Source organism: Apodemus sylvaticus, chromosome 2, assembly GCF_947179515.1.
Source record: "Apodemus sylvaticus chromosome 2, mApoSyl1.1, whole genome shotgun sequence".
NCBI lineage: Eukaryota > Metazoa > Chordata > Mammalia > Rodentia > Muridae > Apodemus > Apodemus sylvaticus.
The window spans coordinates 22,601,289-22,618,356 of NC_067473.1; the positions used below are offsets into that span (position 1 = coordinate 22,601,289).

Genomic DNA, 17,068 nt, shown 5'->3' on the forward strand with positions numbered 1-17,068 from the left:
TTCAAAACAGTCTTCTTTCAGTGCCTGTGACATATGTTAGTTATCCCTTAATTCTTGCTTTTTTACTCACAATGTAAACAAAGCATATTGCTCTCAACATTAAGATATATGATACCCCCTTATTAAAATTTTGTCCCTTCCTTTTCCTGCCATCTTCCCACTGCATCACCATGGTGTGCAGGATTGTCTTGACAGATGCACTCAAGAGCATCAACAATGCTGAGAAGAAAGGTAAATGCCAGGTTCTCATCAGGCCATGCTCCAACGTCTTTGTTCAGTTCCTAACTGTGAGGATGACGCAGGCCTGTTACGTTGGCGGTGACTTTGAGATCACTGATGATCACAGAGTCGGGAAGATCATTGTGAACCTCGCAGACAGCTTGAACACATGTGGAGTGACCGGCCCAAGTTTTGATGTGCAACTCGGAGATCTAGCAAAATGGCAGAACAATCTGCTCCCATCACGGCGGTTTGGTTTCACTGTGCTCACAACCTCGGCTGGCATCATGGACCATGAAGAGGCAAGACGAAAACATACAGGAGGGAAAATCCTGGGATTCTTTTTTCTAGAGATGTAAAACATAAATAAAAAACTTCCGTGGACAGTAGGGGGGTTATATATAATGTTGGGATCATGGTAATCCTTGATTCAGAAACCCATAGAAGAATAGAGCGAGGTTTTCTTGTTGTTGTTGGGTTCTGGCTTCTCATTCTTGTAGAAACACAAATACTGTTCATTACGATCCTTTGTAGGAGGCTGCCTGTTTGACTTCTGAAGAACGACTGTCTGCAGTATATCTTTTATCCCTCTCTTTGAGATTTGCTCACTCTTTATTTATTTCCCCCCATATTTTGGGCATTTGACTCTTTTATTAGGTTTCAAAAATAACTTACATTATTAAATATTATAATGGGACTCCCTCATTTCTATTTCTACATCCTCCCTCCAAAGCCTTCCGTGTGCCCTTGTTGCTCTCTTTCAAAGTTAACCCCCCCCTTTTAAAATTGTTGTTGCATGTGTGTAGGTGTGTATTTATTCATACATGCATACATACATGCGCACACTCCAGTCCATACAGTGTTAACTTGTATGTATGTGCTTTCGGGGCTGACCGTTGCATATTGGATAATCCAATTAGGGGCTCTTCCTGGAGAAGAACATTGCTCCCACTCTCAGCATTCCTTAGCTGCCTGTTGTTCTTGGTCTAGGGTTGAGGCCTCTTTAGCTTTCCTTCTTCCAAGAGAGCATGATTATTAGTGACATCTCTGTTTAGTACATGTCTAAGAAGCCATGTTGGTAAAACTTCATGAGTGTAGCTTCTCTTACATTCTAGGAGTCAGGATCTCACAGCAAGGTCCCTGTTACTCCAGATCTGGCTCTCATAATCTTTTTGTCCCTCTTCTACAATGGTTCGAGCCTTTGGTGTAGGAGTTGTATTGGAGATTTATCAGTTAGGACTAGGATCCACCAGTCTGTGTTTTGATTTGTTGTGGTTTTCTGATCATCACCTGTTGCAAAGAGAAGTTTCTGTGATGAGGGGTAAGTAAGAACGACACTTACCATCATCATCATCATCATCATCATCATCATCATCATCGTTATCATGGCCGCCACCATCACCACTAACATCATCATAGTTCTTTGACACTTTTAAACATTCATACATACAAACATACATACATATATACATATATATATGTATATACACACACACATATACATTATATAATATAATCTCATTACTGTCTCAACAAACATCTCTCCTCCCCCTGATTCCCTATGTTACCCTTCTTCCTCCTTCCAGTCCCTTTCCTAGATCTCTTACTTTTGATTTTGTTTTGTAACCAGGGCCATCTGTGTGACCATTAGCACTATCTCTTGGTGACTGATGTGGGTTACCAGTGAGTATACAACTGAAGGTAGTGACTCCCTCTCCCCCTAAAGCTATCTGCTGCGAGAGTTTGAAGTAGAGACAACGTGTCCCCTCTGTCCTTGACTGGCTGTTGATGGGCTCATTCTTGTGTAGACTCAGTGCAGGCATTCTGGTTGCTGTATGTTTGGAGTTGATCTTTCCAAAATGAAGGCATTTTTTTTTTCAGCTCTTCACTCTACTTTCATCTTCTTACATTCTCCTACCTGGCTTTTGCAGTGTTCCTTAAAACTTGAAGTGTGGCGTAACTGTCTCATGTAGGGTTGAGCCTTCAACATGACTCATTCTCAACATCTTGTGCCGTGGTGAGTCTGCATCTATCACTAGAAAGAGGGACTTCTCTAATGGTGCCTCAGAGTAGTATTTGTATATGTATATGAAGATAAATATTGATTTAGAAGGCAATTTGATGCTGTGTCAGTTTAGCTCAACAGTGGTATTAAGTACTTTTGCTAGGACTTATGGCTTCTCAGCCATGGGATTTTGTCTGAGCTTAAGGCAACAGGTATGGGTTTATAACTTTGGTATGTGCCTCAGACCTAGTTAAAACAACTTGTTATCACCTTAACTGGCATGCTGCCACTCTAACAAGTGAACACATCTTGCCTGGCTGGTAGGCATCATAGTTCCTGGGGTTCATAGTTGGGTAAGGCAGTTGATGCCTTTAAGGACAAAGCAGCTGAGGTATATAATCTTTCTCAGCCATATCAACTTGATATGTGTGTGTGTGACTGAGAAAAATGGCAAGAGTCTGTATGAATTTATGGCTTCTGGGGTCTTTCTGTCCAACAACTCATAAGAAGGTATGTCATACTTGGCAATTGGGCATTGTCCAATAACCAGTGGCTTTAGGATGGAATTCAATCTTTGAGTGAGATGGTACAGGTGCATAAGTGATTCTATATAAAGTAGGATTTCTCTGTACTATATAAACTAGCATATGGTAAGACAGGTCCCGGTAAACTAGAACGAAAGAAAGGATGGACTGCAGAATTTGAAATCCTGGTAAGTCACTTCAGTCCTGGTAAGTCAAGTCTGCCTCATCACCATGTTCCTTGTGTGATACTTCATGGTTCCCTTTTGTGGCTTCAATTCCCTCAAGAAAATACAAGATTCTAGTCTTTTGGTAATAAGCCTAAATTTGTTGAACCCTGCCAGTTTCAAAATAAAAGCAAATGGATTCAGTGTGATATTGTGCAAATTTTGATGAAGCAAAAGTAATTGAGTCTTAAAATGGCATTAGCTTTAAGCTATATAGTTTGGAAGGATTTGTGGTTTGCGTCTGTGTAGGTGTCCATGCCTGCCTTGTTATTATAAATAGAGCTAAGACCTCCCACCATGTCAGCTCTCTGACAGGAGATATGCAAACCGGTATTCTCTCTGCTGCTGCTGGTACAACAAACTCGAACTCCCCTTATGCTCATATGCGGGGTCCTACGTGCATGTTAAAATGATAAAACTTTACTCTCTGCAGCCGAGTTGGCAGGGCAGTAAACGGGTAAGACTGTCTGTCACGGCTTCCGGTTTCCCCAGACTCTGTGTGTCACTCAGAGCTGAACAACACGCTCTTTGTTCTTTCTCTGGAACTGGAGTTTGGGGCTCATCTGTCTAGGTCACCCCACAGATGGTCATGATCAGCAGTTATTTTCTCAGCTTATCTCTAGTTTCTCTGGAGGTGAAGAAGCCAAGGCCTTATGCCTCAGGAGCCTGCTAAGGGAACCTGCCCACACTGGTTTGTGCCAGCACTCAGTTGTTATCTCTGAGGTCAATAGGAACAATGGAGGAATTTGCTCACTTTATGTAACCTGAGATTTATGTGATTGAAAGTGCCACTCTTCTTTAGCATCTCATTCTGCCAATTTGTGCTGAATAATTGAACTTGAAATTAAACGACCTCATAAATTGAAAGGGTAGCCAAACCCAGACTGATATGTACTAAATGCATTTCAAAGAGCTCTTCAAAGCCCCAGGGAGAAACAGGGGGGAAGGAATGCTTTTAATTAAAACAAGCACAGCGAGGAGCAGAAAGGCAGCAGCACTGGACCACCTTTCCAGAATACTGTGGTTGCAGATGTGCCCCTTTCTGCTTGCCCTCAAGGTCAGCTCCGCTGAAACACTATCAGGAGGAGTTGGAAGGATTGCAAAACTCAGAAATCCCCAGACGGAAAACACTGGATTCTAGGTTTTTTGGAGTTTCATCTGTAACTTTTAATACATAGATTACCTAAGAGGTCACCAGTCCATTCTCTCTGTCTCTCTGTCTCTGTCTCTGTCTCTGTCTCTTGTCTCTGTCTCTCCCACCCACTTAATTTTTTTGAAATTTGATTTAATTTTATCTTTTTAATTTTTCACTTTACATCCCACTTACTTCCACCCTCCTGGTCTTTGTGTATCCCTGGTTGTCCTGGAACTCACTCTTTGGACCAGAATGAACTTGAATTCACCTTGAGATCCTTCTGCCTCTGCCTCCGAGTGCTGGCATTAGAGTCTTTCACTACCCCTGCCGGACTCTGTCTGTTTCTCATTAGGTCTGATCCAGTGCCTTTTAGATTTGGGGTCTGTGGACCTAAGCTGTTTGCATCTTGTTTCAAAGATCCAACTAGGGCCATCTCGATTAATTGTAGGATATGAAAATGCCACACTAGCAGGTGACTAGTATGTTTGTTAGTTTAAAGCACACAATATGGTATTACAATGTACAATAGGAGAAATGGGGTTTTTATAGTGTAGCTATGTAATACATGAGGTTTGTCACACAGTTTTCAGTGTTCTTTTTGTAGAGGGGAAAGTTGAAAAAATAGGGCTCTTATCCTTACCAATTCTACTGAGGATAATAGCAGTTTAGCCACTCACAACTGCTAATTTAATTTTTTTGGAAACATTGAAGCTTACTCGAATAGCAGATTCCAGCCCCGATTTCCTTTGCAAGAAGAATGCAGACAGCGTTTGGTTCATTGGTACACCTGGTTTCATTTAGCTTTCAGCACATAAAACAAACAGTGCCTAATCTTTTTGACAAAAGCGGCAAAAGGTTATTGTTTAAGCAAGAAGCATGATTTCAATTATTAGAATCGCACATACTGGAACAACTCTCTTTCAGACAGGCCTTATGTGCAGTGGCTTCTGCTAGCCCTTTTGATTGAGTTCTTTGATCCTTTGGTCAGGACGTCCAGCACATAATATGCTGATGTCAAGAGTTAGTGTCTGCACTAATTCTTTTTGAAAGATTAAATATGGAAAAATCTCAGTTATTTTTGATCACATTTCCCAGTGTGAGGGGCCCTGCTTAGGGCTTGTTTGAGAAGGCGAGGAAGAGTGCAGTGGAGCTGCTTGCTTCTGGCTAGAGTTCAGCCAGGGACCCGAGCTGCTTTGATACTGTCGGCATCCTTTATTTTGAATTGAGATGCTAGGTAGCAGGTACTTCTGGAGCCAGTGAATCTCCCCAGGCTGCCAGAGTCCATTAGATAAGCTCTGGGAGCTTTTTTGGTTTTCATCACTTGGGATGTGGTAGTGGCCACAGACATCGCCGAGAAATATCCTCTAAATTAATCAGACCTTCTCCTACAATTAAGAAATAGTTGCATAAGATGACAGTAGTGCTGGGATTGACAAACCCTGCTCTAATCCAGGCGGTGCATAAAAACAGTGTCTGTCAAAAAGAGTCTGTCCTTCTGAATACCGGACTAAGCACTTAGTGTTCTCTGTGTGCACTTGAGATGGAATGAGTGGAAGCCGCGCCTTCCTTTCAGAGAATGTCATCTAATGGGAGAAGCAGGAATGAACTAAATCAGTAGACTGAAATGTGTACACTTGCAAACCATGTGAGGAGATTCAAGTGGTGAGGAAGAGTGAGGTGGGGGCGGGCATACTTCAGATGGGTGGACATCAGGGACTTGTTGAGGAAGAGCCAACACATGGCTCTGCCTCATACAGTGTGACGTACATAAACAGACAGTTTAGATCTCACAGACACGTTTCATCTTGTTTTACTAGCCAGGTAGTGAATAAGAAAAAATGTGTTCCAGACTAGGCCTCAAAGTAGAAGAATCCTCAGTACAATAGTAGACCTGGGCATGCTCTGCTCACTTAGAGAAAGGCCTGTGACTAGGACTATGGGGTGGTATATGGCGGTTTGAGAAGTCAACAGCACCTTAAGGGTACTGATATTTGTGCTTAAATGACTGCTCAAAATCAATCATCCAAAGTAGACTTAAACTGACTATCATTTATTTTGCTCCCATGCCTGCAGTTGGTAAAGGACTGGGAATAGAGAGTTTATTTCTGGTCCTGGTGCATTGTCCTATGCAGGTTAACTGGGATTCTAGGGGCTCACAGTACGTGGCTGCTGCTGTTCATCACATGGTTTGGGTTTCCAAATACGACGGTAGGTATTTCTGGACATGTAAAGACTAAAGATACATATGATCATCACTGACTATTTAATTCAAGCTTGACAATTAGCTTGTAAGTTTCTATTATATAAGTTATATAAACTCAGTTTCATTATTTCTGTGAAAAATAATCCACCTAAAATTCAAGTGACCTCTCATATAACTTCCTACTCATAACTTAATGATGTCTCCAGGATAATTAAAGATAGTTTTAATGCTGGACAATTGAAGCACTAATTGATGAGTCATCCAAGGCTTGGGTGAGATCAGGTGCTATTTGAATCTCTGGTTGACAAGGTAAAACATCAATGAAATTAATCAAATGTTTACTATTTAGCATCAACTCAAAAATCCCTGATGTATACGCTATTAGGACCAGTGATGTAAAGACCAGAAGCCCTGGATTTTCTAATTTAATATTTACATTAAATAATCAGGGTAGGATTGTATTATAGGTATTATTTTATCAGAGAGTTTAAAGTAGAGCAGATCATAGTAGAGCAGAAGATGAGAGAGGAGAGGGACATTTAGAAAAAGGAGTACCAGAGAAGTTCATCTTGAAAGTTGTGTCTGTGGTTATTTTCTGAAGCAATGGGAATCGTGTGTGTGTGTGTGTGTGTGTGTGTGTGTGTGTGTGTGTGTGTGTAGAATTTGAAAATGGGAAACATGATATGAGCTCATTGGCTTTAAACCAACAAAGTATCTGAGCTTAAAAAGTCTCAGACAGAGAGGAAATTATTTGAAGATTTCAGGCAGAAGACATTTGTCATTTCTTTATGGTTGATTCATGAACAAATATATTCATTCTTTCTAGCATTCCAAGGAAACAGACATTTCCCTGCATAACAAATCCTTTTCAAGTTATAAGAGCTAATTCTATCTCAAGTTTAGAATGGCTGCTTTGGGATTTCTGTTTTCAGGGGTTTTAAATCCCCGACCTTCCAGATCTGCAAGCATTGTCTGAGTTGGAGAAAACTGTAAGCATTAGGCACTTTGGTTAATAGTTGAGTGCCCAGTTGTAATCCAGTGGAGAATGCCAGAGAAGTCGTTCTAATTGGTCTGATGAGTTGGACTAGAGAGTGAATTTTGAAGCAACATAGAAGTCAGAATCTATATAGTGGGCTAACAGATGTCCTTGGGGATGCAGAAGAGGAAGCACAGGCTTCTGTCTTATGTCTGATCAAACCTCTCAGGAGAAGCACAGGGTAAATTGAGGTACTGGGAAAGCAAGTATGTAGTGTTACCCAAGAAGCCTCCTGGGATTCCTTAGGAATCAGAATTCCCATTGAGAAAGTGAAGGGCCAGACAGTGACACTTTACAAAAAAAGAAAAATAAAACCAACAACAAGCAACAAGTTAACCACCTGATCTTAGAAAGTGTCAGTGCTAAACTCTAGAGAGTTCTGAAGGACCCCGGTCGTATAAGCGAACTGAAAGCATAGTGGATTATCAAACTAAAACAGTGCTTTATTTCTAAATGGAATATAAAGGATGAAGTAACAGAGCAGCAAAGAGAGAAGCAGGAACCAAGAGCGTGTGTAGGAAAAGAGGAGACTAGAGGGGGCGTAGGTGAATGGGCAGGCGTGGGCTCATGACTCAAAGAAAGTGAAGGCTCAGAGGCAATCTGAAAAGATTCCTGGACGGTTTGTCATTAGGAATGTTTCTTTTTTATAAAAAAGCATATGTAGAGGACTAGTGGAATGGTGATTGGGAAGGGGAAATAAAGCAATGACAACAACATCAATAACCACAAGAACTACAACAAAACCAGAGTGAAACCAATGCTCTGAGGGACGAAGCAGGAAGACTGCGAAGTGAGGTTTGGAGACGCTCTGAGTTGTTGATTCAGGAGACTGAGAGGGAGAGGAGTATACAAAGATACTAGGATGAAGGAGTGAGTGGAAAGCAGAGGAGAAATGATTAAGCAAATCCTCGAAGTATGTTCTTGATAGAAAAAAATCTGAGGCCTGTTTCTGTCGGTTGGACTTTCTGCCAAATGTCTTAGATAACTGGCCTTCCCTTTCTGGTTCTGACAGTTTGTAGATCTGAATAGTTCTCTTAGTTGTCAGCTTCAACGTCTTTCGGATTTAGACCATATGAAAATCACCCCCCGATATTTCTGCTGTCTTTTTATCTATGGGTGTCTAAGCAGCAGAGAGGCAAGGGAACCCTAGTGTGTGGCTTTACTGTTGGCTTTTTATTTGACATTAATGCTAGCATGTTTTGAAAAAGTAACAGTTTCACTTCTCTGAATCTTTTCTCTTGTTATTTCTTTTTTCCTCGGATTTATGGAATAAAGATAAAATTTTGACATCGGTTTATTTCTATGAAGATAGAAGCATGTGGTTGACTGAGCACATTTAGAGCACTTGGAATCTGTATCACCATAGTGTGTGTCCAGTGAGTGCCAGCTCTTGCATGTTTGTCATTAAATGAATCTTAGAAAAGATTTGAAATGACACCATTTTCCACATTCTACTACGGAAGAAACTGGAGTCCACATAGACTGGAAAATCTGTGGTACAGCTATGATCATATTGCTGTCCCATAAATCAGGATAAGCTGGTCCAACTCCAGATTTGACTTAATACTTATCAATTTTAGGTCTGTGTTTATTCTACATTCTTAGATAGACGATTTTTGTAACATTGTAAACTCTGCCCTATGTTAATGTCACAATTTGTTTTTAGTCTTTTACCTATATGTGCACTGTCCTAGGCAACTCTGCAGTGACATTATAGCTCTTTCCTCCCTTATTTCCACCTAGTGATTTGTGGAGTTCTGTGCACTGTGGTGGGTGAGTGCAGGAGAGAAGGCACTGCCCTTTCTGGTGGACTGTGTGTGTCACAGAGGAGTTTCCTTCTTACGTGAACCTAGGCTCACAATTCTGTGGTGTCCATTTGTCCCACGCCTTTGTTCAATCCCACGTGAGGGAACCGCAATCAGAGCTCTGTTTACTCATAACTTAGCACCACAGTTATGGCCCTTGGCTATTCCTCACAAACAGAAGAGAAGCAATAGCATAGCTATTCTTCCAAAATAAAGGCTTTCAAATGGGATTTTGAGTAAATTAGAAAGTCAGGGTTCTTTGACTCTCACCTGAAGCATATCGCTGCTGTGTACAGTCTCTGTAGTTAAGCGTTCTTTGAAAACAGCTGCAAGGAGAGAGTGTCTCTCTGCCCCTATTGTGTGTCTTGCCAACATTTCAAGGTCTTTCCTTTCACTTTGAGCCAATTCCTTGAGCTTTATGTGGCCATGTTTGTACTGTTCGTATGTATATATACAAACTGCTATATAGGACTTCCTTTCTGAAACTGCTATACATTGTTGTGATAATGCTGGGATTTCAGCTATCTTAACATTGGTCTAAAAGGGACTCATTTCATGCATAAAGGCTGGAGAGTACTGTGTACATAAAGTTGTATTGTACAGTTAATGCTAATGGTTGTAAATGCAGGTTTTAAGCTGGTATGGCCAAGTCTCTGCTTAGAAATGCTAGAAGCTAGGTAGCAACAGCCTGTATAATTGCGTCTCCTTTCATACCCTACAGACATGCTCCCCTGTGGTTGTGTTTTTTTGTGTGAGAGAGAGAGAGCTGAGAGAGGTTACAGAGATTGTGTAAGTTGGATAAAGTGGAGTCTGCAGGTTGACTTATGTATGGACATTTTCACAGCTCACTGGAGGCAGCCCCGCTCTCAGAGTGGGTGTCTTGACTTTTACCTGCCGCTTTCTCAGCCCACCTTAGAGTAGTAGTAGTTTTTGTGCAACACCATGTTGGTTTCCTTCTTGGTATAACACTGAAAGCACAGAGGAACAGCTCTGCAGGGAAATGGGTGAATACCCTGCGTGACCCCAAGGAGCACAAGTGGGCTTGCTCAGGAGATGCCGTGGACAAAGCGTGGGTGAACTTAACAACTTGTGTGTTCACATTTATGTGTTGTAATACTCGAAATGTACTATCAGATATTTTAAAGTATTTATATGTGGCTATGGTATTGGCATACTGGACATTTGTGAAATACTGTAGTGTGCTTACTTTATATTTATGAAGATACTAGTTTTTGATTTGTTTAACCTAGGCATCAGTTCATAGGTGTTATGAACTTGGTTCATTATCTTTTATTGCTCAGGATACAAAATACATATTTAGCTTTCTCAGATGGATGTTCCCTCTGTGATTATTCTAATTTTCATTCAAACTTCCAGCCTCAGCTTACACGCACACGCACACACACACACACTCATGCACACCCTGAGTATTCTGTCTAGCTTTTGTGTGCTTTGCTCTCCCCACTTTTGAACGCTTGCTTGTGGTTGGACCTCTACCCCCCTATTTCCCTATTTAAATGTCTTATCTCTCAGCATGTTTGCACACTGTTCTGTCTCAGAGGCCAATTCAAATTAGACATGCCACGAAACTTTCTACCTTTCTGAAGTTTATATCAGGCAACTTTAAGTCTTCTTCTTTTTGTTTAAACTTTGATATGGTACCCCACCTTTCACGTGCCTGCATAGGCCAGTTCTAGCAAGAATCCCACCAGGCCAGTGTACACCAGCACCCCTACACCTAGATAACCAGTCATCAGCTACCGTTAGCATGAGTACAGTCAGGCCAGTTTAGCAAGGTTGTTAACGCCTACCATTGCTATCAGCTACTATGTTTTCATGCTCCGGTTTGAATACCCTGCTGCCAGCCGTAGTCCCCACTTTCCCTACTTGGAATTGAGCCCAAAGTCTCTCCCTTATTGCAAAAGCCTGGCACCTATCATCATAATCTTATTTTTTTTTTACATGTGTCAGGATATTTAACACTTATTTCTGTTACTGCTTTTCTTGTGTCTCCTTGACTCCATCTGTATTAACTTATTCTGTAGCACCTGTCACGGTGCTATTAATAGTCCCTCAGTCAATAAATGTCACTTTATAGTGATGGAGGAAAAATGTTTAGGAGTGCTTTGATCGGAAGGAGGGTGATGATAAGATCCTGTGTTGGCTTCTTTGACACTGTTAGGAAATAGCAGGCAGGGATCGGCCGACCGGGAAAAGACTTGTTTCTTTTGCCTGCAGTCTCCGGAGTTCCTGCCTTGTTCTCTTGGTCTTGCCTTGAGCCTTTAGCCCCATGGTGGGGAGGAGTGCATGGTAAAGTGTCTGTTGGGGAAAGTGTGCTCACTTGATGTTAGCTAGGAAGCAAAGAAAGTGAAGAAGGGACCGGCACTGAACCATACACAATACTCACACAGTGACATTATTCCTCCAAGGGGACTCCTATTTCAATAGCCAGCCCTTTTCCATGATAGACCCATAAATGGATAATTCATTGATGAAGTCAGAGACTTTCTGATCCAGTCACCTCCCAAAGGCAAAACCACAGCACAAGGCTCTGAATGATGGCTTCGGGGACAGAGTTTTTAGAGTCAGGACACAGGAAATTAATTTTTTCAGCTAGACTCTTGGGTACTGAGCCTCAGTTTTCACAGGTCTAAAGTCATCTGTGTGAGTTCATGACATGTAATCTGCTAGTGCATTTGTCATGAATATAAATTGACTTTTGTTTACTGCCACCAAGTATAACACACTCTAGCCATGCCATCTCAGAGGTATGCAACCTCCCAGTCATTGTCCCCAAGTGGCCAGGCCCATACATTGTGTCCCTCACTATTCCTTCTTAGCTTTGTATGGGTGTGATTGCTTTCATTAATAAATGGAAATTTAGGAGTACTTTAAACTTATGAAGAAAAGACACACCAGGCAGTTTTCTGAAAGGCAATGGTGAGTGTGTTATAACTTGGTATTGTTTGGTTTCTTACATAGTTGCATTTGATAAAAAGTGCATCAGTGATCCATAAATCACATAAATGCGTTATGACTATTCTGTAAAATGCCACTCATTGGAAAAGAATTCACACATAAAAAATCTAGAAGGTATACACACATGTTAAAGAGGTACTATGGAATAGTGGGATTCTTACTGATTCAAATTCTGTCAGTATTTTTTTAGTGGCTACTGTCACAAACCATGTATCATGTTATACCTAGGATGAAACTCATTAATGCCATCCCAAAACATTTATTTTTCAGTTTTACAAACTTTATTAGGAACCACACAGAATAAAGAAACTCTTTTAATAGTAACTAATTGAATCCCAAGGCTATAGAGACAGTTCTGTGGGCGAAGAGCAAATCGTCCAAGTGTGAGGACCTGAGGTCTGATCCCCAGGACCTACCTAGAGCTGGGTGGGGTACTGTCCACATCTGAAATGCCAGGAATGTAGATGACACGTGGGAGGATCCCAGGAAGCCTGTGGGCCAGTCACCCCAGGATATTCTGTGGCAAAGAAGAGTTGTTATCTTAAACTATGTGGAAGGCAAACACCAATGCCTGTTCATCCTCTGATCTTCATATGCATACTCTGACGTGTGTGTCCTTCATACATAACCATACACACATACACCACATGCATGTACACATATACTCATATACATAAAGATAAATGATTTGGTCGTGAGTACCTTGGGAAGAAATGGTGGGTAGGAGCAGCGCGAGGAAAGGGCTGGGAGTGCTCTTCAGACCTCCTGGTCATTTCTGTGTATCGCCTCCCTGCAGTTTATAAGAGAATTGTTGTAGATCTGAAGCTCAGACCTTATGCCACTGTGTACGCCGTGTTCTCCAGAACGTGAGCACACCGCATGTGTCTATCATGCAGGGGAGAAACAAGGTAAATAAAGTTCCCCACTTAAGACCTGCTGCACAGAGGAAGCAGAAAAACAAATATATCCAGAGAGAGTATTGTTTCTGAGTTAAAGACACCCGCTCCTAGTTTAGTTTTGTTTTGTTTTCAGTGCTAGAGATGGATGGAACCTGGGACCTTACAATTGCTCGGCAAGTGTTTTGTACTGAGCTCACCTGCTGGATGTCTTTCTTTGTAACTTCTTGACTGTGTGTGAAGCCAGTTCATCCCACATCAGGCTAACCTGGACTCTGGCCCTACTGCTACATTTTGTAAGACAAATCTCTTCTCTTCTCTTCTCTTCTCTTCTCTTCTCTTCTCTTCTCTTCTCTTCTCCTTCTCCTCTCCTCTCCTCTCCTCTCCTCTCCTCTCCTCTCCTCTCCTCTCCTCTCCTCTCCTCTCTTCTCCTCACCTCTTTCCCTCCCATCCCCTCTCCTCTCCTCTCCTCTCCTCTCCTCTCCTCTCCTCTCCTCTCCTCTCCTCTCTCCTCTCCTCTCCTCTCCTCTTTCCCTCTCCTCTCCTCTCCTCTCCTCTCCTCTCCTCTCCCCCTCCCCTCTCCTCCCCTCTCCTCTCCTCTCCTCTCCTCTCCTCTCCTCTCCTCTCCTCTCCTCTCCTCTCCTCTCCTCTTTCCCTCCCATCCCCTCTCCTCCTTTCCTCTCCTCTCCCCCTCCCCTCTCCTCCCCTTCCCTCCCCTTCTTTTTTCACCAGCTTTAGGTGTTCTTATAATTGATCTGCCTTTAGTGTCCTTTCAGCAATGTATGAGTTAATATCACTCTTTGACTTCAATAGGTGCAGGTAATTTCTTCAGCTTTAGGTTGACACCCTACTTGCTTATAAAACAAATCATTTTAAGGAACACTTACTTTTAGCTGTCCAGTACTATTGTGAAGCCCATTTGTCATAAAAGATTTAAATCTTAGCATACAAACGTGGCCAGACATGTTAGTATTTTAAACTTCATTTTGGAGATATTAAATATTTCCCATAACTATGAAAGCAATTTCATAACTATGAAAGCAATTTCTCCCATTTTATTGAAGAAAATAAAGACCCTCCCTGCCATGTGCTCCTGGCTTACTCTAGTCTCAGAGCCTTTCACAGGGTTAATGTGAAATTTCCTTTGTTCTCTATGTGTCTTTGCAGGCAACTGCTAAAAAGCAAATACCACTTTTCTATGTTTGTTGGAGCATAAATCGCAGATGTGTATGTGTGTGTGTGTGTGTGTGTGTGTGTGTGTGCATCTTCATTAGAATGGGTAGAGAATACTCTGAACTCTGAACACCCCTCTTAGTGCCTCTTGAGGGCTGCATTAATTGTTTATCCTGCTGTTCTCAACCTCTCTTGATTTTGCATAGCTCATTTTGAACAGGAAAAGCAAGATCTCTGCAGTGAGCACCAGTTGGCTATGAGTATTCTGGGACTCCCCAGAATTTTGCAGAGAATCAGTGGTGTGCTTTTTTGTGCATCTCATCTGCCTTCGTTCGGTAGGGAAGCTTTTATCCTGAGAGTGGGAACGTGACTCCTCTCTTGCCACGCTCAATATGTGGGCCTGGGCCAGGGCCAGGGAACACTTAGAGCTCTGCTAGGAAAATGAGAACTGGACCAGGGCTTCTCTGCTCTCCCTCTGTATCAGCTGAGGCTGGGGGCACGCTCTAACTGGGATGCTATCGTTAAAGGAAAAGAATAAATGAATAGATTTCCCTTTCATTTTTAGATAGTATTGAGATATGACATATAAGAATCAACCAGAGCATAAGAAGTAATCCAGGACTGGGGGAAAAGATAATATCACCAAGAAAGGTAGCCATTTCTTTTTTGCTCCTTAAAGACAATTTTTTGATGGGAGGTGTGGGAGGGGAAAACCTGCTGAAGGTAACGAGGAATTTGAAGTGGCAGATTGACCTCAGAAAGAGAAAATGTGATTTCTCCAGAAGTGTGAAGTGCAGCCTTGTCAAAGCTCTCTGTGATGTGTTTCTCCAGACAAGTGTGCTTGAAAACAGGAAGAGGGCAAAACAAAAATCTCCACTGGCACTGCTATTTCTGATTGTTTGGTGGCGTTTGGACACTGTTTCTCTTCATTCTTGCCTTCCTGTGCACATGGGTCTGTGCATGGCGGGCATTTATGAGCATCACCTGTTAAGTTTCAGATCACGCTTTATGAATAGCTTCCTGGTAAGGAACTATTTCTTTCTAATGAAATCAGAAGTTTTCTTTAAGTCCTTGTGGTCTATTTCATGTCTGCGATGGACTCTAAAACTTGTAAGCCTGATAAGCCCTTTCTCCCCCAAGTGGCTTTTGGTCCTAGTGTTTATCACAACAACAGGCACCAAACTGGATTAATTACTTCGTTCATCACGCGTTTCGGTTGCTGAATACTGTCTTACAGCCGCTCCTATCTGCTAACTCCCCAATGGCTGTTTCTGGGTTGCTTCTTGCTCTCCCAGGAGGGGTTCCTGGTACCTTCAGAACCTCAGAAATTTGCAGTTCTATGCCTTCATCCAGCAGAAGGTCATATATTGAGGTAAATGATGAAAGTCTCGTGAAACCTAACTGGACAAGATAACTCCAGATTGCCTTAGTTATAAATGCAGGCAGGCCTCCAAGGAGCTCAGGCCTCAGATCCACGTGAAGAAGATGCTGCTGCCATAGAAAGAGGAAAGAGAAGAGATGTACTCACTCAACTTCTTCACTTTGGCTTGCATCATGGCTACCGAGGAGAGCGAATCAGGCTCCAGTGCAGGGCAGACAGGAGGGGATTATAGCCTCTGATGATGGAGGCTCTCTAAGGAGTCTGTTTGCAGACCTGAGATGACCATTCTGTAAAATTTTAAGGAAGTCTGTATTTGAAATTTATATATAGCTGTCAATTTTCTGTGTAAATTATGAAAAAAAAAACCCGGAAAGATACCAATAGCCCTGAAGTGTCTAAATGTTCAAAATAATGGGTGCTGTGAAGTGAATACAAGGACACGGGTGTGGCTTTCATCCTGTATTCCCTGCTTGAACACTTGGGACAGAATATTGTCTGGATGACTCCAAACATTTCTGAAGTAGAATCGCGGTTAATGGGGTGGAAAGAATGCTGTCATGCCTGAATACCTTTTTCTCCTGAGAGTATTAAACTGTATATAGCAGTAGTAGGCTGGTGAAGTGGTTTAACTCGTAAGTGTATTTTCTTGCCTGTAAATATTGATAGGTGTATTTGGTTATGTGGCAGGAAAGAAACTTCTAAGAAGTTTGGATGTGCGGTTGCCAGGGTGATTTGATAAAGGCTGGTTAAGGAACTTTAGAGCAGTAGGGTCTCTACTGCATGCTCTTTCAGTTCTTCTTTTGTGAAGTGAGCACTTGGCTCATTTGTTGCTACTCAGCCCCAACTGTGCCTGAAATTGTGCTAGGCACAGATTTTCCTGCGTAGTCTAGTGGCTGAGTAGAATGTCAGAATAGTGGTCACAGTTAGAGGGTTGAGGCCTGTGTGCAAGAGGAGCATTAGAAACTATCCTGAGTGAGGTAACCGAGTCTCTCTCTCTCTCTCTCTCTCTCTCTCTCTCTCTCTCACACACACACACACACACACACACACACACACACACAGACACCACATGGTATGCACTCACTGGTAAGCGGATATTAGCCCAAAAGCTTGCAATACCTAAGATACAAGTCACAGACCATATGAAGGAAGAACATAGTGTGAGTGCTTCAGTTCCTCTGATAAGGGGAACAAAATACTCACAGGAGTAAATATGGAGATAAAGTGTAGAGCAGAGACCGAAGGAAAGGACATCTACAGACGGTCCCACCTGGGGATTCATCCCATATACAGTTACCAAACCCCGACACTATTGTGGATGCCAAGAAATGTTTGCTGAAAGGAGCTTGATATGGCTGTCTCCTGAGAGGTCCTGCCAGAGCCTTGCAAATACAGACGTGATTCTCACAGCCAACCATTGGACTGAGCACAGGGTCCCCAATGGAGTAGTTAGAGATGGGACTGAAGGAACTGAAGGGGTTTGCAACC

The 17,068-nt window shown here is 42.2% G+C and overlaps 2 protein-coding genes across 3 annotated transcripts in view; both read left to right on the plus strand.

Moving 5' to 3' along the window:
* Cdk14 (cyclin dependent kinase 14) overlaps positions 1 to 17,068 on the plus strand; it is a 557,511-nt gene that overhangs the window by 153,497 nt on the left and 386,946 nt on the right. The gene's annotated exons all lie outside the window — the stretch shown is intronic.
* On the plus strand, positions 171 to 578 carry LOC127677191 (40S ribosomal protein S15a-like). Its single transcript, XM_052172360.1, has one exon. The coding sequence runs from the start codon at positions 171 to 173 to the stop codon at positions 576 to 578; it is 408 nt and encodes a 135-aa protein (XP_052028320.1).

Coding starts and splice junctions, on each gene's coding strand:
- LOC127677191 (XM_052172360.1), top strand. CDS start 171: ATGGTGTGCAGGATTGTCTTGACAGATGCACTCAAGAGCATCAACAAT.